Source organism: Artemia sp. Qi Xiang Cuo, chromosome 2 (assembly GCF_049724085.1).
Source record: "Artemia sp. Qi Xiang Cuo chromosome 2, ASM4972408v1, whole genome shotgun sequence".
Taxonomy (NCBI): domain Eukaryota; kingdom Metazoa; phylum Arthropoda; class Branchiopoda; order Anostraca; family Artemiidae; genus Artemia; species Artemia sp. Qi Xiang Cuo.
The window spans coordinates 59,772,449-59,799,008 of NC_142795.1; the positions used below are offsets into that span (position 1 = coordinate 59,772,449).

General features: G+C 33.9%; 1 protein-coding gene across 4 annotated transcripts in view; it reads right to left on the bottom strand.

Moving 5' to 3' along the window:
* LOC148955446 (dystrophin, isoforms A/C/F/G/H-like) overlaps nt 1-26,560 on the bottom strand; it is a 504,509-nt gene that overhangs the window by 401,263 nt on the left and 76,686 nt on the right. For 3 of the 4 annotated variants that reach the window (XM_089102277.1, XM_089102283.1, XM_089102291.1), the window contains 4 exons: nt 18,490-18,597; nt 15,252-15,491; nt 9,408-9,695; nt 744-1,269 (listed from right to left, as the gene is read on the bottom strand). In XM_089102277.1, the coding sequence (XP_088958403.1) occupies nt 744-1,269; nt 9,408-9,695; nt 15,252-15,491; nt 18,490-18,597 (1,162 nt within the window). Of the gene's footprint in view, nt 1-743; nt 1,270-9,407; nt 9,696-15,251; nt 15,492-18,489; nt 18,598-19,388; nt 19,408-26,560 lie in introns of those variants that run through there. The other variant, XM_089102295.1, reaches the window with a different exon arrangement.

Sequence of the window (26,560 nt, forward strand, 5' to 3'; positions counted from 1 at the left end):
GTCAAAACTAATAACCCCAACCAAGAATTTTAAATGTTAGTGATAGACTTTGAAAAACTACTTCGTTCAAAAAGCTAATCTTTTTTCAAATTCCACTTCTTTTTACTAAATTTCCATTCACCTGGAATGGCATAAAGCCGGAAATACAATCTAAAAAGACCAAGAAGTATGCGTAACGGAATCTTAATTTATTGAAAGCTGGTACCTGAAAAAAAAAATTAAAATTGAGTTTAAAGAGGATTATAAAACATTGGTATGAATGGTATCAAAGCATATGTCTGAGACGAAAAGGAGTTTTGATGCGCAGAAATCCTCAAAAAGTCCTTTCTAATTACAAGTAGAATGTTAGTAATAAGAAGTAGGTCCGAAAAACCGTTCATTCGAATGTTAGTCTTTATTTTAACTTGAATTTCAATAATAAAAGATCAATTATAAAAAAAATGACGTCTAAGTTAGCATTACGTTTCAAGAGGGTATGAGAAATATTTTCCATTTTCTTTGCCGTCAATGAAAAAGCAACAAAAATCACCTTTTTAATCAGTTGTTCGATGGATTCTTGTATTTTATTTTCTCTATCGTTTTCGCAGTTACATCATAAAAATAACGTCAAAAATAAATTGGCATTTTGCAAATAAAATGTTTTTTCTCTGAAGAAAGAAGAGTCGAATGAAAGAGGAGAGAGAGAAGAGAGATAGAAGGGGAGGGGTTGAGGAGAAAGAGAGAAAGAAACAGAGTGCAATTACCTTTGAAATCGTCATAACATCGTAGCAAATGCTTGAGGTGGTTTAGTTCCTTAACTCTCTCCGTACAATACGTCCATCGACTCAGAAGCGTTTCACAAACATCCTTCATCCTACACGGTTCAGGCAAAAATTGACCTTTCAATTTATCCAAACGGGGCAATTCCTCAGAGATTCCATCAACTTTCAATTTGATATCATTAAGTGTTTTGACTTGGTCATTTAACTCCTTAGTATTTCGTATGGAACAATCACACAAACTAACGACAGTTTCATAAATACTGTTTACTGGTGCTGTCAGGGTATTGATTCCTTCTGAAATTAACTTTGTATTCTCCAAGGTAACTTCCAAATTTTCACACTTCTTTTGTATTTCATTTGTGAGATTTTCGAAATTATTTTTCACCAGAGACACTTGGCGTGTCAAATCTGCAGTTAAACTTCCATCACATTTGGGAATCAATTCATGCAAGTTCAAATCAATCCTTTGTACTGTTGCAGATAGTGTTGGAATGTCATCTTTCAACTCCTAAAAGATAAATTAGTAATATTAATTTGGGACGCCAACAACGAAGAAAATGATTAAAGAGCTGATCAATAATCATTAAAATTGTTAATCGAGTAAAACGCTCAAGTTTAATATTTGTATAACAATACGTCAAGAATGATAAGTCTCCCTAAAAATATATATATATATATATATATATATATATATATATATATATATATATATATATATATATATATATATATATATATATATATATATATATATATATATATATATATATATATATATATATATATATATATATATATATATATATATATATATATACATATATACATATATATATATATATATATATATATATATATATATATATATATATATATATATATATATATATATATATATATATATATATATATATATATATATATATATATATATATATATATATATATATATATATATATATATATATATACATATATATATATATATATATATATATATATATATATATATATATATATATATATATATATATATATATATATATATATATATATATATATATATATATATATATATATATATATATATATATATATATATATATCATAATATAAAATATATCTTTTTTTTATCTTAGACAAGGGCACTTCATATAGAAGGACTTGTAGAAACTTCAAAAAGGGTTCATTCAATTTGAAAATAAAACGGCTAGTGCCCTTTTTAATAGTCGAAAGTGATGGGAGGGCAATAATCCCCCCCAACCACGCCCACCATTCCCCCTAACACATCCTATCAAAATTTTGAGATAGCCATTTTGTTCAACGTAGTTGAAAAGTCCAGAAATTATGTATTTGAGAAGGACAACCCCCCTATAGCCCTCAGGGAAAGGGTCGTAAGTTATGCCCTGGGGCATATAAGGTTTTTATAGAAAGGGTAGTCGTATAAATTTCGGAGGGGGCTCATTGGATTGTTGATCAGAAGTTCTAGAGTCTCTTTTACGATTCAGAGTGATCGGAGGGTGGATACAATCCCCCCCCCCCTACACATTTCGTATTTTTTTCTGAGATACATCTGATAGAAATTTTGATATGGCCATTCGTTGTGGTAGAAACTTCGAAAAAGGTTCATTCGATAGGAAATTGAAGGGGCTAGTGCCCCTTTCAATAGTCGTCTCCACTCTGCCCCCTCTAGGGGGTAGTTACCACTTTAGCCTTTTCCTATCTCCGCTGGCTCAAGTTAAACAGTCGTGTTCTATAACTGAAACCGCTTATAGACCTGTCACTGACTCAGGACTTTTCAATTTTGGCTCCTGGATTACTACTGAAAATTGGTCCACTGTGTATCAAACAAATGACGTTGACAACATGGCTTTGTCCCTCCAAAATCTATTGAGGAGTAATTATGAATTCCACTTTCCTGATAAAATTTTTAAAATATGTTCTACAGATAAATCTTATGTTATTGAGTCTTTTGAAAAAATTATAAGAAAAAAAATCCATTCTTTCCAAGCAGGTCGTATTACTGAGTCTAATGGTCTAAGGAAGCTTCTAAAGAAAAATTTAAGAAAAGCAGCTTCTCATTATTTTAATAATAAAGTCAAAGATCAACATTCTAACAAGCCCAAGCAATGATAGAGAAAAATTAAAGAAATATGCGGAAAAAGTTCTTCCGAAATTGATTTTCATCTCCCTGAACCCCCTAATAAGACTGCCAACGATCTGAACTTGTACCTTGCTTCCATCGTGCAAATTTTCCCCTTTACACTGGCTCAAGTCCAACTATTCCTCCCAATACTTTCTTTTCCTTTATTTCTCCCTCTGATTTTATAATTAAAATTCTAAAGTTTAGAAAATCAAGTATTTGTCCCCTGGAAATCCCAGTTGACTTAATTAAAGCCTTTTCCGACAAAATTGCTGAGCCTTTATCAAATATTTTCAACTACATCACAAAATTTGGCAAATTCCCAAGTTGCTGGAAACAAGGTTTTATAACACCTGTGCCTAAAAAATGCGACAGTCTGACTTTCGCCAACATTCGCCCCATTACGCTCACTTCTATTTTTTCCAAACTTTATGAAGGTTTCCTCTGTGACTGGCTTAAGGATAAAATTTGTCCGCGTATTGACACCCGGCAGTTTGGTAACTTAAAGAAAACTTCCATCACCCATTACCTTGTGCACTTAATGCATACGATCGTAAGTAACCTTGATAAACCAAATGTCTGGCTGAACCTTGTCTTAGTTGATTTCCAAAAAACTTTTGACCTGGTTGACCATACAATCCTATTTCGTTCACAACTGGTTAACTTTAAACTTGATCCTCTGTTAGTAAATATTGTTATATCGTTTCTTTCAAATAGATCCCAAGTTGTTAAATACAAAAATATTTTCTCTAACCCCCTCCCAATATATTGTGGAATTCCTCAAGGAACCTTGTTGGGACCACTTTTATTTCTAGTCATGATTAACGATATTGGTAATGACTTCCCCCAAAGGTGGAAATACGTGGATGACTTGTCGATCCTCGAAGTATGTCACAGGAATATTAAAAGTGACCCCCTTGAAATTCTATCCCACATTTCGGATGAAGCTAAGAACCTAAATATGAAAGTAAATTCCACTAAGTCAAATATAATGACGATAAATTTCTTGAAATCTATTCCCGCATTCCTTGACCCTATCCCCCCGATATTTCTGTGGTCTTCCTTTAAATTACTCGGGGTTACAATTTCCTTTAATTTAAAGTGGGATCTCCACGTGAAAGATATTGTCCGTAGAGCTAATTTGTTCATGTCTCTCCTTAAGCTCTTGAATAAATTTAACATCCCCCCATCCCATTCTTTAAGGATTTATACTTTCTTTGTCCGCCCGTATCTTGAATATGCTTGTCCAGTTTGGCATCCTGGCATCTCCCGTGATGAATCAGATAAAATTGAATCTATTCAAAAAAGAACCCTAAGACTAATTTCTAAAGAAAATTTGGTACCATATTCACTCCTTCTAAAAAAGGCCAAGCTGGTAACTCTTGAGCACAGGAGAGGAAGGTTGTGCCTCCGTTTTGCAAAAAATATAATAATAAATCCTTGCACGGAAAAAATTTTCCCCAATAAATACTCCCTATCCAGACACCGTCTGCCACGTACTGTTTCTGAACCAGTCCCTATTTTGTCCTCCATCCGTTGTTTAACCTCCAGATATGAAAAAACCTTTGTCCCCTTCATTACTGATCAAATAAACCACTAGTTTTTTTTTTTTTTGTTTTTTTTGTACTGGTGATACCCATGCTGGTGTTCGTTTGGCTCTTCCGTTTCCTGCCCTTTTTATATACTCTCTTTTAAACCTTTTTAACACTATTTTTATCTCAATTTTTTTTTGGTTTTGTTTTAGTTTGTGCCTTTTTAACTTTCTTACATTTGACACTTTTTGTTTTTTAGACTAATGAATGGCTTTGCCTTTCTGATATTGTCGTTTTTTGGCATTGTTTAGCCAGTTTTTTAGTTGTTGTGCTATTTCTATGTCTTTTTTTATTATATGACCCCGAAATGCGAATTCGGCCCTTCGGGGCTTGTGATAGTCATTTTTTGAAATAAATATCTTATCTTTATCTTTATTGGAGCGCAACAATCCCCCCTACCACGCCCACCATTCCCCCAAACACATCCTATCAAAATTTTGAGATAGTCATTTTGTTCAACGTAGTTGAAAAGTCCAGAAATTATGTATTTGGGAATGACACCCCCCCAATAGCCCTCAGGGCAAGGGTTGTAAATTATGCCTTGCGGCATATAAGGTTTATATAGAAAGGGTAGTCGTATAAATTTCAGAGGGGGCTCATTGGATTGGTAATCAGAAGTTCTAGAGTCTCTTTTAAGATTCAGAGTGAACAGAGGGTGGATACAACCCCCCCCCCCCCCTCATACACATTTCGTATTTTTTCTGAGATACATCTGATAGAAATTTTGAGATGACCATTCGTTTTCATAGAAACTTCGAAAAAGGTTCATTCGATTGGAAGTTGAAGGGGTTAGTGCCCCTTTCAATAGTCGAAAGTGATTGGAGAGCAACAAACCCCCCTCCGACGCCCACCATTTCAATCAAAAATTTGCCATCTTGTTCAGTGTAGTTGAAAGGTCCGGAAATTATGTCTTTGAGGATGATTACCCCCCCCCCCCCATAGCCCTCAGGGGAAGGATTGTAAGTTATGCCCTGGGGCATATAAGGTTTTTATGAAAAGGGTGGTCGTTTTAACTTCAGAGGGGGCTCATTGCATTGGTAATCAGATTTTATAATACTCTTTTTAAGATTCAAAGTGATCAGAGGGCGGATACCCCCCCCCCCCGCCCACACACACACACACACCTTGTTCTTTCCCAAATGCATCTGATAGAAATTTTGAGATGGCCATTTGTTGTCGTAGAAACCTCAATAAATGCTCATTCGATGGGAAATTAAAAGACCTTTTTTAAAGGTAAAAAGTGATTGGAGGGCAGCAAGCCCCCCCCCCACCCATCAATTCCCAAAACACATCTAATCAAAATTTTGAGATAGCCATTTTGTTCAGAGTAGCTGAAAGGTCTAGAAATTAGGTTTTTAAATGAATTGAGGGCAATCAGCCGCCCAAGCCCCAAAACATTATCATTCCCCAAAACATATCCCATCAAAATTTTAAGAGATCTATTTTGTTCAACCTTGTTGAAACGTCCAGTAATTATGTCTCTGGGGATGTCAACCCTCCCACGGTCCTCATGACAAGAACTGTAAGCTAGGCAATTCGTTCATTGTTTACACATAGTATATGTTATTGAGAAAGGTATGCATATTTTACCTGCGCTCTCCAGAAAGGCGAAGGGCATTCAGGTACGTATCTCAGAATATATTGGGGGGAGTATTGAAATAAATATAAACATACAATCCGCGTTACGATTACTGCAAGAGCGTAACTCTGGAATTAACTGATTATATTAACTTGGAAAATCCAAGAGGTGATAAGGGACATGATCAAAAAGGCAATATTTGCAATCTAATAATGCTACCACAACTACCACCACTACTACTACTAGACTACTCTATTTACAGTATTGACGGGAAATTCGAAATAAATCAAAAGACGCTATGCGCATGCAAATTGTCAAAATAGCGCATCTCAAGAATTTATTTGTGTGTTAAGTTGGAACTTTCAGAGAATGCGTAAATGGATAGATTAGATCATCTCACCAAAAGGCAATATGTGCACACTACTGCTAATACTACTGTTACTGCTGCATTTACTACTACTACTACTACTACTACTACTTCTATTGATACTACTTGTAAGGCTAAGATCACTAAGAGGAAAATTTGATAACATTCAGGTTAACAAAAACAAATACCAGCAATTTCATAGCAACGACTAATTGTATTACGTTGAAACTTCCAGGACTTGGTGAGAGGAATTTCCTACTGATCAAAAAGCAATATGTTAATACTATTAGTAGCGATATCAATGCTACAACTATGACTACTATTACAACTATGCCTAAGGGTATGAAGGTGAAATTTTCAAGGAATTTGAGGGGAGAAGGTGAACTGAATCACAAAACGCCGTCTGTATGCAGGTTGTCAAAAACGACAATATCTTAGGAACAGCTTGTGAGTGAAGTTGAAACTTACAGAGCTTGTTGTGAGGGATTTTCAACTAACCAATATTTTTGCATCCTACTGGTACTGCTTCTACTCATACTACTAGTATTGTTCCTATTATTACTACTTCTACTACTATTACTGCCACTAAAGCTAAGGCTACTACAATTAATTCTACAGGTAATGCTACTTCTACTGCTATTAAAGCTTAGGATATTAAGGTGAAAATTTTGGAATATATAGAAACTAAATGGAACTAATTCGAAACACACTATGCCCCCAAAGGTTGTCAAGCAAACGCATCAGAAATGCTTCAGGAACGTTGATGGTATTAAGCTGAAACTTTCTGCGCATGTTGAAGGGGATGCTGAAGAAACCAAAGGTGTTATGTGTACACCGCAACTATTAGTGCTGTAACAAGTGTGACAGCCCAAGCCAAGGGTATTAAACTCAAGCTTTTAAAAGAGCTGTTGGTGGATTTTGAACTAAGTCATAACAAGGTATGAACATGTAACCTTTCAAAAGAGCGACAAAGCAACATCTAAAGAACAAATTACATTATTAAGTTAGACCTTTAAGGGTAATTTGTAGGGGGGGGGGGGGTTGAACTAGCCAGAAGGCGCTATGTGTATACTTTCAACACTAGTTACTGTAACTAATGACGCAAAGGGTATTAAGATGAAACTTTTACGGAAAGTTTAGGAGGAGTTTCAATGAGACGAAAAAACTGCATGCATGCATGTTTTCAAAAGGCAATATAAGCAATATCATACGCAGCACCACTGTATAATAGCTAAAAACATCATTGAAAATTTTATAGGAGCTAATTCGATTCGAAATTATAAGCTCTAGTGCCTTTTTAAGAGTAAAGAGATTGGAGGGCAAACAGTCCTTCTCTCAAGCCCATTCATTTTCCAATCGCATCCAGTCAAAATTTTGAGACAGCCATTTTGCTCAGCATAGTAGAACGGTCCAGCAACTATGTCGTTAGAGATATTGGGTATACCAACCACCCAAAATCATGCAATTGCCCCATTATGCTTTAAAACTAAATGTTGCTTTAAACTAAATCAAAAGGCATTGTGTTTATGGTTGCCAAAGAGACACCTCAGCAATATATCGAGAACGACTGGGGGTATTAAGTTGAAACTTTTGGGGCTACTACTATTATTACTTCTGCTCATACAATGTAAATAAATTAAAAGAATGTAAGTGTATCCAGGTTGTCGAAGAGCTTAGATAGAATCTTTTGGGAATTATATCGTTTTATTTTTCAGGTCAACTTCAGGAGTTATAAAATTAAATTTAAAAATATTGTTTGTGTCAGGATTAAGAATTGATGAAAAAGTTTCTCCAACATACAAATAGCAAACCAAAATATGGATTCTTATAGAAAAAAAACTGATAAGACATAAAATATTTTTTTCCACGAAAAAGACTATTTCGATAAAAACGAACGGAAATTAATTTAATAAACTTTTCCCACAAAACAGGTTTTTCAAAGAAAAGTAAAGAGCTCCATTAAGCCAAAAATGAGCGGAAATAAAGTCAAATAGTCTTCCAAGCGTAAAACTACCACAAAACACTATCAATAAATAAATAAAATGAACAGAAATTACAATAAATAGCCGAGTCAAACTCAAAACGAGCAAAAATTAACATTAGTAGGGCTGATAACCCCCATGCCTTCTCAAGACCAGAACATAAATTGCACTTTACTGAAAACAAAACACGTTTCACACGTTTTCATTTACTTTCATAAATAAAAAACTATCAAAACTTTAAGGGATAAATGTCAGTATATGTCAATTAAACTGACAATCCACAGTCATTCGTTTTTTTTTTGTTTTTTTTTCTTTCAGTAAAGCGCAAATTATGTTCTGGCCTTATTTTCGCTTGCTCATATTCTATTAAACTGAGCACTAAGGGGGTTTGATGACTCATACACTTTTCAATAATTTATCTGAGAATGAAAATTGTATCGCTGCTTCCATTCCCCTCCCTAAAACCGAACTGTTCTTCTCTTAACAGTGGAATTTTGGATTAAGCATACAAAAATGTGCTTAAAACTTCTAAACAATACGAAAAAACTAGTGTAAAATACCCAAATTTTGCAGAAAAGAAATTTTGACAATTTATTACAAAATTTCAGATCTTCTTTTGCTGGATACAGGAAAAAGAAGTTGTTCAGCAGAAAAACTTGATCTGCGTTCTCGTAAATGTGTTTCAGTCCCAAATTATCTTGTCTCTCTTTCTTTTTTAATGATCAATTGCTGGTAATTGGAACCAAAAAATATAACCTGAACTTTTCTGATTTTGTTTTTCTTTCTTTTTTTTGCACCCCCTAGCTTACCAACACTTTGCTGGCCCTCAAAGAAGGGCCTGTAAAACGGTAGACATAGTTTCAACTAGCTCGTTCTCTAATATCCGAGCATTTTTAGATAGTTTGGTGTTTTAATCTATTTTAACATTCAGAAAAAGTGGAAAAATCACCCGGGAACAGGTTAAAATTAAATACAAAACTTACGTTGCACTGTTCCAGCTGAGCAGCTAACGCCTCAATGTCTCCATAGGCGATATCTTCCGCTTTTAAGAAGCCTTCAACTTCTTGAACCCAATTCATTAACGATTGACAATCATCGAAAATACACTTCGCTGTACTCAGACCTTCTTCTAAACCTTTAATTCTATCCGCTAATCTCACGTGAGAATCCTCCCATGATTGAAGGAGACTATGGAATGTATCACTTTCATTAGATTTGTCATATATCAGGTCCAAATCGTCTTGGAATGTACCAGTTTTCTCAAAAATATTCTGCAGGAAAAAATCAAACTCTCAGTCGAAATAATTTCGGAATAATTCGGAAATACTAAACTATAGAATAAATCAAGCTTATATAGATTCCTAAACAGGCAGAGATCCAAGAGACACAATCTGGTCGTCTCTGATACCAAAGGATTCTGACAAACGATTTTAATTAATCCAATAAAAATCACTTTTATCTATTGCCTGAAAACCTTTGGTATTGGCGAAGAAAACACCGAATCCCAAAGCCCCGCTAATCGAAAAATCGAAGCATAGGCCAATTAAACAAATTCGGTTTGTCTATGCATAAAAATCAACAAAAATTGGCTTCACATCAAATAACATAAATGTGAAAGCCATACTGGCATATGGGGGGATGCAACAAATCCACGAAGGGAAGACTTGGAAGGAATGGCCTCAAAATTCTGATTTTAACGGAGCAAGTCTCCCTCCAATCTCCTCCCTGAAGAGAATAGGCATAATTCCCCCCCCCCCCTTATGTGTACTAACAAATAATAAACAAAACAAAAATAAATGACCAAAGATTCCATATGTTTCTTAATTTTGTCCCGTAGAAGAGATATTTAACGTAAAATCAAGTAATTACAAATATTAGTCCTCTTTTGAGATTTGAGGCTTGACAGTTGATTTATGCCCAGACAAGTTATGCCCATTTAAAAAATTTAAACACTTTTATTTAATTAAGGAATTGGCCACAGATAATGAAGCTTCTCGCACGTATTTTAGGACTACAATGCCCTGTAAAACTGCCTGGCGGCCTTTAGGCCTAAAAAAGCTCACAAAAGGTTCGTCATATAAGCTTAAGTTAATTCCAGAATAAAATGTACTGTTGTAAATCCTTCGTTCAACTTTATGCTCGTTACCAAAAAAATACAAAGTGAATGCGTAAAGCAATAAGAACAATTAGTTTTTAGAACTAAGATATATTTTCGTAGATTAAAAGATTTTACGATACTTCCAACAGTTGAAGATTTCGTAAATCTTCTTTGAAATATTAGTACTAATTAACTTTGCTTAGTTTTTTTATGGCACATTCGGACAAATTTTACAGAAATGGATAAATTTGAAAGTTATATTAAATAAATACGAAGTTCAAATTTATATCCGTCATCAAGGAAGCACTAAGTGTTTGCGAAAAGCAATTACAATTAGTGTGGAGAAAATGATGAATATTTTAGTAAGTTCAAAGATTCTATAATTTTTTCAAGATTTGAAAATTCTTTAAATCTTCTTTAAGGCAAAAGCATTAAGTAGCTTTTCTTTTCTTTTTTTATAGAACAATAGGATAGATTTTACAGAAATTGATAAATCTGGAAGTTATTTTAAATCTTCACCCAAATTAGTACCAATACATAGCAAAATTTATTTATCCGAAATATTATTTCTCTCGTCACAACATATGAATAGCATTGGCCCAATGAAGGCGCACTAAATGAACGATTGAATACTTTTCAAGCTGTTAGTAAAATCACCCAGGAAGGACAAATTACTGAAAATATATAGCTTAATCCAATAAGGTTACTTCCTCTGTATTAACTGATCACTATTCCAACTGAAACAGTTTTGATCAGTTTTTATAGTCTCGTCATGACCGGTTCAATAAGTCGGCCGATTTTTGTTGGATTTGGACGATTTTAATGTTAGTAAAATCGTTCAGAAAGGATAAGTTACTGAAAATATACACAGGTTAATTCAATTAAGATTACTTCTTCTGTATTGACTGATCCATATTCAGATTGAAATACCTTTGGTCAGTTTTTGAAGGAACAATGGGACAAATTTGAAAGTTATATTAAATTGTCATCCAAATGAGTTCCGAAATGTTGCAAATTTTAACTGCTCATTATTGAGAAACTACAGATAATAAAACATTTTTCTCATCATAACATATGAAAATCATCGGCTCCAGCGAGTTGTTGTTAGTAGTAGTAGCAGTAGTAATCTGTAAGTAGAGTCACCAATGAAGGATAAGTAGCTGAAAACACCCACAGTTTAATTCGATTAGAATTACTTTTTCCGTATTAACTAATCTTTATTCTAATTTCAAAATAAGTATAAGATATTCCATTGATAAGAAACAAGTTAGTCATTTTTAAAAGCTAACAAAGTATTTTTAGTTAATAATTTTCAAACATTAACAATAACTTAAAGGAAAACAACATTATTGAAACAAACAAAACAAAATGCAGAAAGTGAAGAAATGAATACTTGATAAAAAAAAGAAAATGGACGGAAAATCCGTCAGATTTTCAACCAGCAGTCAAAAATTAGTCTTATTTCACATATGACAAAAAAAAATCACTTTCATCTAAACCAAAAATGCAATAGAATAAGATTGTAAAATGAACTTAAAATTAAAAAAATGGTCACTCTTGTGTACTTATTTGGTAAATTAGAAAATTAGGTGTAATTACAGAAACAAATAAAAAATATCCAGTGAATCAAAAATACTGTTCAGTAATAATATCTATTTTCTTAAACAAGCTTTCACAAATATTGATCGTTTAATTTTGCGCTCCAAACAAGTAGTTGGTGTCGCTGCTTCTAGAAGCACACTTCAAATACTAAACATCTAGTACTAAAGTATCCTCAATCTCTAATTAAACGTTATTATCAATTATGACACTTTCTGTGTATATGCCTTATATTAAAGCCGTTGTAACTAGTGGAATGACTTTGTGGAACAGCATTGGTAAGATAGATCTGAAGGACCAGTATTGTCTGTTTTACATAAAATGAAATATCCTTCTCTTCGATTTCGTAGGCGACTTGCAAATCTAACTAATATTTTCACGATCATTAGAAACATTGATGATATTGAGGCTAAACCTTATGCTAAAAACAAAAGAAAATTTAGGTAACATTTATTTGCTACTGGAATCACTGAATTGTGGACTACCTTGCATTCATCAGTTTTAGAGGCGGCTAGTTTTTGTTCATGTAAGCATCCCTTAATGGGTCTAGCCGATAACGGAATCTGGCAAAATGATATAGTCGATTTTTGCTAAAGACATCATGCTTTGTCCTGACTTGTTGCCTGGCACATTGTGATACATAAAAAAGTTTAATTATCCTAATAAACGTTATTAAGATATGAGTTTTTCTTTTGTTTTCTTTTTTTGGAACAGTGTGTTTTGAACAGTCTACATATAAGTATCTGCCAGTCCACAGTGGCCTTACTCGTTTACTGTTTTTTTTTTTTTTTTTTTTTTTTTTTTTTTTTTTTTTTACTCGTTTACTTTTTTTTTTTTTTTTTTTTTTTTATTGTCGTTAAAGTTGTTTGTTTTGTAATTTACTTTATTATTATTTTTTTCGCAATAGCAATTCAAATTCGTTATATTCATGAACAGGCAATATTCAAACATTTCAAATATGCTCCATTAAGTCCTGGTCCGCTGTATCAAGTCTTGGTCTGTCTTTTGTCATAAATAGTTTTTCTTTTTTTTCTTTTTTTTGTATCTTGAATGTTTTCCTTTTCTTTGGTTACTCTGCTCTTGTGAAGTTTTTAAGTTTTATGTACTCATGTATGTAGTGTATTATCTACTTTTTTCGTTATACTCCACAATTATCATTTTTGTATATGATGTGGGTTAAAAATTAATTATTATTAGTGTTTGTTTGTTTTTTCTCATTTATAGAAGTTCTATTTCTTTACGTTAGTTAGTTTGTTCTTTTTTTTTGCCCGTTGATAAAGGCTTCTGGACGTGAAGCCAAAATATTCAGACTTTTATCATTATCAGTGCAAAACAAGTTTTGTTGATGTTATATTTCCATGGTTTAATTGAAAATTATACCCACTTTTCTATGTTTTCATCAAGTTTTAGTTATTAGTTTTGTAATTAATAAGTGCGGTATACTGCCATCAAGGATTATTATTTTTGTCTTTTCTATTGTCACTGTTTTTCTTTTTCAGTTTTCTTCTTATCCATATATTTTGCAGCGACAAGCAATTTTCTTTATGCTGAATGGATAAATAAATGAATAGAATTCACAAAAAATAATTATGCCTATATTACACATATAATGACGCATATCATACTGCAAAAAAACGAAGCAGTGTATTTTCAGAATTTCAATGGAAAGCAAAATCAAGGCAACCAAACTAACAAAACCAAACCAAGAAGTTGGTTTGGTTATTTTTATAAACGGATTAAAACTAGAGAGGCTCTGAAGAAAAAGGTAGTATATGGTTGAAAAATGTATATACTTTTTGGTATGTAGTACATGGAATGAAATCAGGTAGTGTTTGGGGTAAAAGTCCTGAAATACTTTTCGCATCCAACTTGTCAGGTCCTAACCATCTGTGTATCCACCAACAACTTCGCCCCTAACCATGGATGCAACTGTAGAAACTGTTCAAATAAATTCTTATGCTCCTATGATAATCTAGCTGAGAAAGGTTTCAATGGAAGTTAGTTTGTTCTTTTTTTTGCCCGTTGATAAAGGCTTCCGGACGTGAAGCCAAAATATTCAGACTTTTATCATTATCAGTACAAAACAAGTTTTGTTGATGTTATATTTCCATGGTTTAATTGAAAATTATACCCACTTTTCTATGTTTTCATCAAGTTTTAGTTATTAGTTTTGTGATTAATAAGTGCGGTATACTGCCATCAAGGATTATTATTTTTGTCTTTTCTATTGTCACTGTTTTTCTTTTTCAGTTTTCTTCTTATCCATATATTTTGCAGCGACAAGCAATTTTCTTTATCCTGAATGGATAAATAAATGAATAGAATTCACAAAAAATAATTATGCATATATTACACATATAATGACGCATATCTTACTGCAAAAAAACGAAGCAGTGTAATTTCAGAATTTCAATGGAAAGCAAAATCAAGGCAACCAAACTAACAAAACCAAACCAAGAAGTTGGTTTGGTTATTTTTATAAACGGATTAAAACTAGAGAGGCTCTGAAGAAAAAGGTAGTATATGGTTGAAAATTGTATATACTTTTTGGTATGTAGTACATGGAATGAAATCAGGTAGTGTTTGGGGTAAAAGTCCTGAAATACTTTTCGCATCCAACTTGTCAGGTCCTAACCATCTGCGTATCCACCAACAACTTCGCCCCTAACCATGGATGCAACTGTAGAAACTGTTCAAATAAATTCTTATGCTCCTATGATAATCTAGCTGAGAAAGGTTTCAATGGAAGCTTCAGCTTTGCTTTGTAATTTAAAATAAGGATTTTTCAAGTGTGTATACCCAATCCCCATTGCTATAGAAATTCTTAAAAGTTTCAATTTAAGTCAAGGTATTTCCCAAGAGCATTTCCATGATGCTAGAATCGTTATTGCAAACTTAGGTAAAAATTTATTATAATATGTAAAGTTTATGGCATATATTTATAGTTCTATACCTAGCATTTTTCTCATTTTCTCGTCACTTTGTCCTCTGAATAGGTTTTAATCTCTGTGTAGCCAGCCATTTTACATTTTGCACCTAGAATCTACAAATACATGGAACTTGATGACAAAATTGTAGTTTCTGGACTATTATAAAGACAGTGCACAACAAAACATCCATACAACTTTACCTTATGCTCATATAGGATTGCGTTGAAACTAGCTGACAAAGAAATCAGAGGCACTTCACTTTGAAGAATAGAACTGACAGTATTTAGATGAAATTGCATTTTTTCCAATGAATTCGTAAGCTGATCATCTGTGTCCATTTCAGAAAGACCTATATCTTCCATTGATTGCGCCATCTTTATTTTATCTTGGTGTATTATCTCTTCTCTTCTTTTCTTCTTTGTGCTCCCAAGCATTGCAATCTAAAGAAAAAAAATAGTAAAAGCAGAAAACTCGACTAAAAATTAATAAAAAAAAAGTGTGATACTTTTGAATTGCAGGAATATTTTCCAATTAACTACAACATACATCCCAGGTATCATTCACGAACGTGCTTGACACCCGCCAAAATAATACACAGTATTCTGTGATAGTCTCAAATAAAAGAATTCTTGAATGGGATTCATTGTATTTACACATCTAGTCCTGTGTATAGCCCATTGAAAAGACATGATCCCACGGCAAGTATTAGAAACAAAATACAACTTCAATTCTTTTCGAGAAAAATCGTTCCTTTTCTTTCTGTACAGTATTGTATATCTCTAGTAGGGCTACAGCCTCTTTCCTTTTTTTCTAAATTTTCAGGCTTTTGTGTCGGGTATTCATTTTAAGCCCTCCTTCTCCCACTCTCCCAACAATGTCAAAAGAAATATAGCATTGCAAAAAAATGCCGTTAATATATTTTTAGTATCTAGAATCCAGAGGTCATAGTGGATCAAATTCTAGATTCTCGAAGGATTGGTATAACAAGTGGAACTTTGGCGGCATAAGTGAGGGTTAAGGGGACGGAAAGTCCCATCATATAACAGATAATACGTGTTAGTTTAATTGAAAACTCGTCTATAAAAACGTAGAAAAGACCGGAGGATAAAAGTGAAAAAAAAACAGACAACGAAAAAAGCTTAAACTTTAAACAATTAAGACCATATAAATGAAGTGTAGCCTAATAGGAGACAATAAAAAAATTTGATAAATTAAAAATAAATCAGATAAGGATTCTAAACTATGGGTGGCCAACAATTTTCTTGTTAGGTTTCTAAATCAGTTTTAACACTACGATTTCTGGGTCGGTTATACAATATTTGCAGATCAATCTTGAGTTGCAAGTCCATGGTGGTAAGTGGAGCAGATGTTTGATGAAACAGGAGAAGATGAAACAGATTTTGCTTTATCAGTTTTTGTGAAAATCTTCCAGAAAAACATAGCATACCGAATATGAGGCACTACAACTGCGTTGTAAAGACTGAGGAGATAAAAACGACTGAAACAAAATCTTAGAAACAATTGCAGCATTGGAGGCATATATGCTACAAAGCATTGGAAGCCAAGTTATGAGATACGATCAGCAGTCTTAGTAATGGAGGTATCAAGGGTTATAGCCTGTGATGATTCATCATCATGGCAATAAAAAAAACTTCTAACTGTTTTAAAACGAATTCTAGGCCGAGATTACGGTATTCATCAGCTAATAGGAAGAAGACGTCTGAGGTACCCTCAGTAGTACGACTTAGGTTGGTAATATCATCAGCATACGAAACAGCCAATATATTGACACCGTGAAGAACACAAGATGAATGGCATTTTCCCTGCGTCTCCAAAACATAATTGTCAAACAGGGTAGGAGAAGTGACAAGCTCCTACCTAGCTTCTTTACGAACATAAACATATCTCTTACAAGTAACTCGAGAACTATTACCGGTACGAAGAATCTTGATACGAATATTAAGACACGAGTATAGGTTCCTAAATGGTCTAGTAATTGTAGAATTGACTCTTTTTAGAGCTCAGAGCAACATAGTACAAAAACAAGAAAAAGGAGAGCCCACCTCACGCCATTTCCCCCCAGGACCTAACGTGAACCAGAAGCATGGCGTCAATCAACACATTTGCAACTGCTTACAAAGTTTCTATTCACCCGATACTGTGTTCAAGCTCAAATTAGGATAATTCAAACAGTTTGCAGAGCGTTGGAGGAAAATTAACAGGGTGGAAGGAAGTACATGGGGATAATTGTTTACGTTTTTTTGAGGTGAGAGTAAGATCTCCAGTGGTGAAGGTTGAAGTTTTAACGTCGATCTTTACTTTCATCTGAAAAAAACTTTAATTCCTGTTCGTTCTAACATTCTCTTCAATGTATACTTTAGGTATTTACTTAACGCAATAAAGTAGTACTTTCGTATAGATAAGGGAGGCTACAACCCCCACCAACATCATTTTTCGTTAATGACAGGGGCTTAAATACTAAAAAGAGGTTAATTAATCCGTTAAATATTTTCCAAATAAGAAGGAGTCTAAGGGAAAGTGGGATTTAAAATTCCCAAGCCCTACATTTGGATCTGGATGAACTTACACGAGGGTTTGGAAATGTGGGCCTGAAAATGCACTCCGATTCAGCCAAAACTACTGGTGATCAAAGAATCTTCGAACGATAGTGTTTTTTCCCTTATTTTGGCAAAATGATCGTTTTCAGGAAAAAAAAAAAAAATAAAAAATAAAAATAGCAGAAATTACGCTTTGCCATTAAACTTGATTGTGCATATTTTCCCTCAAGATCGCCAGCCCCTTTGGAGTTTTTTTCCTGTTTTTTTTTCTAAAATGACACAAATTTTCTTACTCCAATAACTCTCGACGGCCATATTTAAAATCAATAGAAGTTGCATACTTGAAATTAGCATTAAAAGCGGATTCTATTTATGTAAGTATCTTTATCAAAATTCGTTTTTATATATTCGGTTCCTATTCATAAGGGTAACACTTTACTTACCGTTCGGTACGGCCACTGGTTTGAAAGTGAACAAAAGTAACAATAACCAACATTTTATTTTCCTCCGGGTGTTTATTTGTGCTTAAATGACACACATGTTTTGTTGCTGCCCTCTAGGTTTGTTATTGAATTTCCTGCCCTTTTAGCTTCTTTCAGTTATTATTGTGGTTAATTTGGTTATCATCGAATTGCTTGACTTAGTTTCTTTCAGTTTTTATGTCGTATTTTTTAATGACCGGTCCAAAACAAACATGAATAATCCAAGTACTATTTGTGCTGATGACGAGACTTTTCTTTTTGCCTTCAGTTGTATCATTCTTGATAAACACTCGCCACGTGCTTAGAATTTCCGAAACAGAATACTAAAAGCGAAACATTAGAGAAGTTGAGGGAACCAAACTCAATTGACACAAACGAGAAAAGCAAACAAGACATACCCTTTGTTTTTGAATATCGACTATATCCATTAAAGCATCAAGTTTATCTTGGAGATTTTCTATTTCCTCTGTGTATTGAAGAGAAATTTTTGGAACCGCTTTCGGGATCTGAAAAATATATTTTTAAGGGAACAGATTCACATTTAAAATAAAGATGTTACAGTTAAATATATATCTGTACACAGCCTAATATATAGCTAGGGGATTAGAAGACGTATGGATGAAGCCAGTGACGAACCCAGGATTTTGGGAGTAGTGGGGTTAGAATTCCAATCACTCTTTTTTTCTTTTTTTTACTCAACAGCTTTGAATAAATATAAGTAAAAATCACAAAAATTAAACCGTACCCAAGCCCGAGGTGGAAGGGTCTTAAACCTTGGCAGTCGGCAGTTCTTACCAATTTAAGTAATAAAGACACAAAATCAAACCATGCCCAAGCCGAGAGGGTCAACTCCCATTCCACCTCCTGGACCCATAGCGGGAGGTACATGTTTAGCATAATTAAGGAGCAAGATTCCCAATGTCCTTCCAGCTTTTCTTTTTAGAAAGCTAGGGAGCTTTTTAGAAAGCTATTTGGTCAGGTGTCCTTGTCATTTTACTAAGAGGACTCTTCAGGTCCTCTCAGTAGGGACACATAGGGGACTCTTAAACACTCTTTCGGGGATTCCGCACCCTGTGTTTAGTCATGATAGTCCCAGCAGAAAGACAATATTGCAAGTACAGGCAAGCTATATTTTCAGTTCTTTTTTCTAGATACCCTTTAAAACAAACAATCACTTGATTTTTTTTTTTTTTAATAAGTACAACGCATATTCTCGTCTTTTTTGTAGACCAAAGAAAGGAAAAATTAAAAAGAAAAGAAACCCACTATAAAAAAACACTAAAAATTAAAAATTTACTTTGATTCTTCGCTAAAATTCCTTCTATCATTGCCAATGACAAGGCGATAGCAAGACACGACCCTTAAACACACAGGACAAAAAGTCAAAATCTGAAACACACAAAGCGAATAATAAACTTCCAATCCGACTTGGGAAACCAAGTATTGCCAATGCCAAATTGAAAATATTTTGACTAGTTGCCTCATTAATGCGCAGACACACAAATGCACCTTGTTCTTAATAAGCATAAAAAGAAGATACAATAAAAAGGACCATATTCAAATTTAACCCAGAAAATAAAATTCATCCAATATATCTATCCCCTTTCAATAATAAGCAAAAAAAAAAGATTAAAAAATTAACAGAAAAACGGTTTATAACACCATCTTTTAAAAAATAAACCTGGTCTTTTTTGCATGCTTTACAATAGTAGTCATATAGAACAGAGTCTAATAGTCACTTATTACATAAAAAGTATGGGGAGGGGATCAAAGAAATAAACTCGAAACATGACTGTAAGTGCCTAAGAGAATATGTCCGCTAAATCGCATTTACTTCATTAGCATGAGATAGAGCGAAATACACATCATATGAAACTTGCAGAGTATCTTTAGCACTTGCTAGCCGGTTTGTTAAGGGTTCAATTTGATTCCACGCTGGCATTGGCTTCAACTCATTGGGACCTCAGACCCTTAGATCCACCTGTGCCTCCAGAGACACGAGGAACATCAGGAGGAGCTACCAATCATTCCGATGGTTTCTTGCTGCCAGAATATCCTCCCACTGATGAAGGATCGACATGTGCAGGTTAATACAGATCAGTCTGATAAGTTCGTCGCAGAGTGTTTCTGGGTCTGCACCTTCAGCGTGAGTCTATTCATTGCCAGTAGAGCACTGTATTGGGTAATCGGAGACAAGACGCTGGCGCATACACACACACACATAATATATATATATATATATATATATATATATATATATATATATATATATATATATATATATATATATATATATATATATATATATATATATATATATAGCTCCTCCTGATGTCCTTCTGTGTCTCCTATACATATATATATATATATATATATATATATATATATATATATATATATATATATATATATATATATATATATATATATATATATATATATATATATATATATATATATATATATATATATATATATATATATATATATGTATAGGAGACACAGAAGGACATCAGGATGAGCTACCAATCATTCCGATGGTTTCCTGCTGCCAGAATATCCTCCCACTTTTTTTTCTAAATTTGATATTTTTCTATTTATTGAGGAAAAATCCATTAGAAATAGAATTATTCTAAATTGTACTATTTGAAACTTTTAATATTTTAAATAGATTACAAAGAAAAAAATAGAACATCAAAAGAGGGAGCACGGGATTTTCAAATCGATTTTAATTACATTAGCGTTGCTGAATGATGTTCATTCAGTTTTTCTCTATCAGCTGTATGGTTTTAGACATATTTATTTTTGTACCAATGTTTTTTAATCAAAATTCAGCCCATTTTTCATAAAAACTTTAATGAATTTCACTAACTCTCTGAAATTTTGTAAAAAGATTGTATATTATCTTTTTTTTAGTTTATTCACTTTTTGGCAGCCGAATTATTGTTTTTTGTTTTTTTTTAATTTAAGATTGAATTAGATTGTATTAATTAACTTTAATTCACACTATTTTACTAAATATTAAAATTATATTAAATAAGTAAATATAATTATAGTTTAAATAAAACTATGAAATTTGGAAATATTATTAAACTTTAAAAATTATTCGAGTTCCCTTGTTTCTATTTCTAGCTAAAAGAATACCGTACTGCCTCACACTTACTGATTAGAAAAAAAAATTTGTAAATAAATTCTTTCGAAAAAAGTCAAGTACTTAAAATGAAAAAAATAATGCATGCCGACCCATATAAAGGTACTTGTTTTTATGATATAGGGACAAAGACAAAGGAAAATTTGAAGAAAAAATAATACGGAAAAATTTCTGCATATTTGTATAGAATAGATTCACGACAACTCGTTTAAATAAAGGGGAAAAAATACTATTTGCTGTGTAAATTACAATTGGACTATAGTAAAAAATTGAAGATCTAATCAATGATAATATTGATTAGATGTTCAATGCTCTTCAATGATCTTCAGTCTTCACCTGTTTCCTGGGTCAATTCCGCGGCGCGCGCGAGATACCGCGGAATTGAACCACGAAACTCTTGATCCATAAGCTTCGACTCTTCCCCTGGGCTATCGTCAGGTATTACGTTATTTGATTTTTAATATGATATATAAAGTTGATGATCAAATAAAGCTGATCTTTAATCGGTTCATGTTGTCCTGTTGGTTCGAAAACTCGCTTACGGGTATGAATAGTGAACAAAAAGAAAACAGGGTTCAAAGAGTTTTCTTATTTACTGGTTGGACTCTCCAGAAGGAAACGCTATAAAATAAGGAATTAAAATTAGAACAATTATATCGCTTTAAAATTGGAAATAGAATTATTAGAAAATTAGAATAAAATTAAGGTACTTTCGCATTATCCGGGCCTTTCTAAAAAGTCAAGCTTGGTTAATGCTAATGAAATAAAACAAAATAGGATGAATATGTAAGTTTATAAAACAAATTTGAGCTATACATTTGCACATTAGGGGGGGGGGGGGGTAAAGCATTGCATATATTAAATACATAATATACAAAATACAAAATACAAAATACAATGTATATATATATATATATATATATATATATATATATATATATATATATATATATATATATATATATATACATATATATATATATATATATATATATATATATATATATATATATATATATATATCACACATATATATATATATACATATACACACACACATATATATATATATATATATACCCCCTTCCCAAAAGGATATATATATATATACATAATATATATACATATATACACACACACACACACATATATATATATATATATATATATATATATATATATATATATATATATATATATATATATAAACTAACTGCCATCATATAAACATAAGTCTAAACTACCATCTATGTTATATACAGAGTTATTGTAGCTGAGTTTGCATCTTTGCCCTTAATGGGATAAAGCTTCTGTATTACTTTGAGGTTATTTCCATACTGATTTCTACACTCTAATTCTAGATTTTTAGTTGAGTAGTATTTGAGGGACCTTCTATAATTCTTAGTATAGGTATTTCTCTCTGGGTATTCTCACCAGCAACATCTTCTTTTTTCTTATGTAGACTGGCACGCCATCTATTCTGCTATTTTCATATAGCGCCATCTTTGTTGCCATCACTGTTTCTTCTGAATAAGTGAAGTTACATAGTTGCCAAATATTGCATAGCTGCCAAATTTAGACAGTATATTTTGCCATTTTTGGCGATAGCCTGTGCAGAAGTGAGCAACAACGAACATTCTCAAGAGGCCGTACAGTACTAGCGGGATTTTTTATCCTTAAACTGCTGGGATAAGGTGATTCGTGTGTTGCACATCCCACGGGTCTTATCTACCGCTAAATCTTTAAAGCTTGTAACGCCGGTGTTGCCAAATTGAACTGAAGGTTTTGCTGACAAAATCTTTGCCAAAATAAATAACATAGATATGGTAGAACTCTGCCCACGGTGCAAGAAAAATGTAACAAGAGCTTAAGGAGGAATTCAGTGCCGAGACTGCTTAAAATGGCTCCACTTTGGTTGCGCAGGTCTTGCGTACAATAAGGAAGCTGCTGACAAACTCCGAGGACAATGGCAATGCTATAGTTGCAAATCTTCTAGCAACGACCAATATAAAGCAACTCCTCCACCAAAAGCACAAAATACTAGAGGGACTCCGATAGAAGAATCCACCAAAAGCCAAGGTCCCTCGGTAAGCCAGCCTACGGAGCCCAAAGAGATTCCTTTGGGCACTAGTTTCCCAGATAGCAACACAGAATGCAGCTACTGTCACAAAGATGTCGACATTACCACCTCTTTCCTCTGCTTTTTCTGCAACGAGTGGGAACATGCCGCTTGCCGAGGTATAAATGCAGATCTCGTGCTGGTCATGAAGAGAGAAGACAGCGAGTGTCTCCTGTTTAAATACGAATGCCTCTCCTGCTCCAAACGAAACGTAGCACTTCTACAGCTTCAAGTGCGACAGCTAACAGAAGCTCAACCTCACAGACCTCATGAGGCAACACCTTCGAATTATAGTGAAAAACCCTCACCTCACGACATCCAGCCGACAATAAATGCAATTATTCAGGTAGAAGTAGAAAAGGAATTAAGAGAACAGAAAAAGATGAATTTTGTAGTCATGGGGCTGCCTGAATCTACTGCTGTCAATGACATTACACAGGTTGTCAAATTGACTCAAGAAAACGAGCTCAGGGCAAATATCACTGGAGGGGAGATACTAGAAACTGCCCGGATTGGAAGACGAAAAGAAGATGGTAGTCCACGCACTTTGTTAGTTAAGCTAAAAAAATCACAAGAGCTTGAGATGAAAAGGCAAACAATCCTGAGGACAGCTCCAAATAAAAGAAAATCATCAAATGAAGAAACTCGTACCAAAGTATATATAAACCCAGATCTCACGCCCATGCAGAGACAAATGCTCGCCGTGAAGAGACAACAGAAGAGGAATACCCGCACCCAGTGCGATCGTCAAATGGAGATGCAGATCCATTGGAAGCGAGGTAAAGACTCCAACGAAGAGCAATGGCAAATATGAAGTAGAATAACCAAAGCCAAACAAATGCCACCATCCTTCAAGCCTAAAAAAAAAGCTACTAAAGTAAAAACACTAAAGATATTATATTTAAATGCTGATTCACTACCAAACAAATTATCAGAATTAAAAGTAGAAATGGCGGCAAAGAACCCAGACATAGTAGCAGTGGTCGAAGCTAAGCCTCAACACTGTCGATATCTCCCAACTTTACCTGAGTTGGCCATCAACGGCTACAAAAGCTACACATTTAACATAGATCAAGAAGATGGTGGGGTAATTATTTGCTACGTCTTATACATTTTATCAATCCAGAAAGTGTCATCAAAAACAAATGGACAGTAAATTATTTGGCTTCATATATAAAACACAAACCAAGCAACTCTAAATTTGGCTGTAATATATAGAAGTCCAAATAGCGCAGCCGTGAATGACCAAGTACTCTTTAAAGATATTCACGCCATATGTCAAAGATTAACAGAACCAACTCTCATCATTGGAGATTTCAATTACCCTAACATAGATTGGGACCTTTCACACCTCCTAGAGCATAGCGGGTCACCCTCACAGAGAGAATTTCTGAAGGTAGTGAACGATAATTACCTCGAACAGCTTATTAAAAAACCAACATGAATCCGAGGAAGCAACAAGCCAACACTACTGGACCTAGTCTTATGCAGTAATACGGAACTAATAAAAGAACTTACTATAGGTCCTCCCGTTGGAAAATTGGACCAGGCTACAATTTACTTAGAGGTGATTATAAGTTGCGAAACTATGAGAAAAAAAGAGAGGTGGATGTATTCAAAAGGTGATTACAATACCATGCGAACGGAGCTAGAAGTTTTCAACTTGACTGAAATACTAAATAACACAGATATAGTAGATGGCATGTACAGAAAGTTTGCATCCGTAATCATAGACCTCACAAAGAATTATGTACAAATAGTCAAAATATTTAAACGACCGCCTCTAAAACGAGACATCCTTGGCCTAATAAAAACCAAGCGGCAAGCCTGGGAGACGCTCAAGCAGACTGATACCGAAAGTAATCGTAGCAATTATCGCAGAATCTCCAACAAAGTCAGGAAAGCCACTAAACAAGAAGCAAGTGAAAAGGAGAGGAAAGTAGCCGAAAACTCGAAGATCAACCCCAAGGCGTTTTGGAACTTCGTAAATTCATAAAGACAAGAACAGCCGGTTATTTCCCGATCTTAGAAACTCAGGAACAAATTTAACAATCAGTGACCCAATAGCTAAAGCCAACCTACTAAATCAGCAGTTTTCCACAATTTTTACAACAGAGTGCGACAAAGATGAAAATCAAGAGAAATGTCAGCCACTAGTCGTAGGCAAATTTGAAGAAATAGAACTGACAATACAAATGGTCTACATAAAACTAAAAAATCTAAACCCTTACAAATCAGAAGGTCCAGATGGCCTACATCCTAGAGTGCTCAAAGAGCTGGCACAAGAAATTGCAGCGCCATTGCACTACATTTTTGTCAAGTCGCTACAAACAGGGAACCTGCCTGATACATGGAAGCAAGCAACAGTGATACCCCTCTTCAAAAAAGGAAGCAAGTCAGATCCAAGTAATTACAGACCTATCAGTATAACCTGTATCACATGCAAAATACTAGAATCTTTACTCCACGATAATATATTACAGTACCTACTCGAAAGGAGCCTCATTTCACCAGCACAGTTTGGATTCCTCAAGAAAAGATCAGCAGAAAGCCAGCTACTTGTCGCTACAAACACCTGGAGAAAATATATGGATAGTGGGATGCAGATAGATATTTTATACTTAGATCTCCGAAAAGCCTTTGATAAAGTCTCACAAAGTCAACTTCTTCGAAAACTACAGTCTATCGGTGTTGGCGATACTATTCTAAAGTGGGTTCTCAACATTCTGAAAGGAAGATCTCCGCGAGTGAGACTGGAGGGATACCTTAGCAGCAACGAGACAAAAGTTACAAGTAGAGTAGTTCAAAGTAGTGTTCTGAGGCCTTTACTGTTTAATATTTACATAAATGATCTCCCAAAAAACATATATTCAGAGATACTGCTTTATGTAGATGACATAAAAATCTTTTACGCAATAACAAGCTTTGAAGATACAGAAATACTACAGCAACACTTAAACAAAACAGCAGAATGGATGAAAAAATGGAGCATGGAAGTGAATACAGAAAAAAGTTGTCACATTCGGCTAGGCCCAAAACACATTTCTCGGCACTAATGCTTTGAAGGACAACAGATACCTATACAAGAAGAAGCTCGAGACCTGGGAGTGACAATAGACAGTGGTATGACTTTCACCAAGCACTACGAGTCAATCATCTCTAAGTCATCACAAGTCTTGGGAATTATTCAAAGAAATTT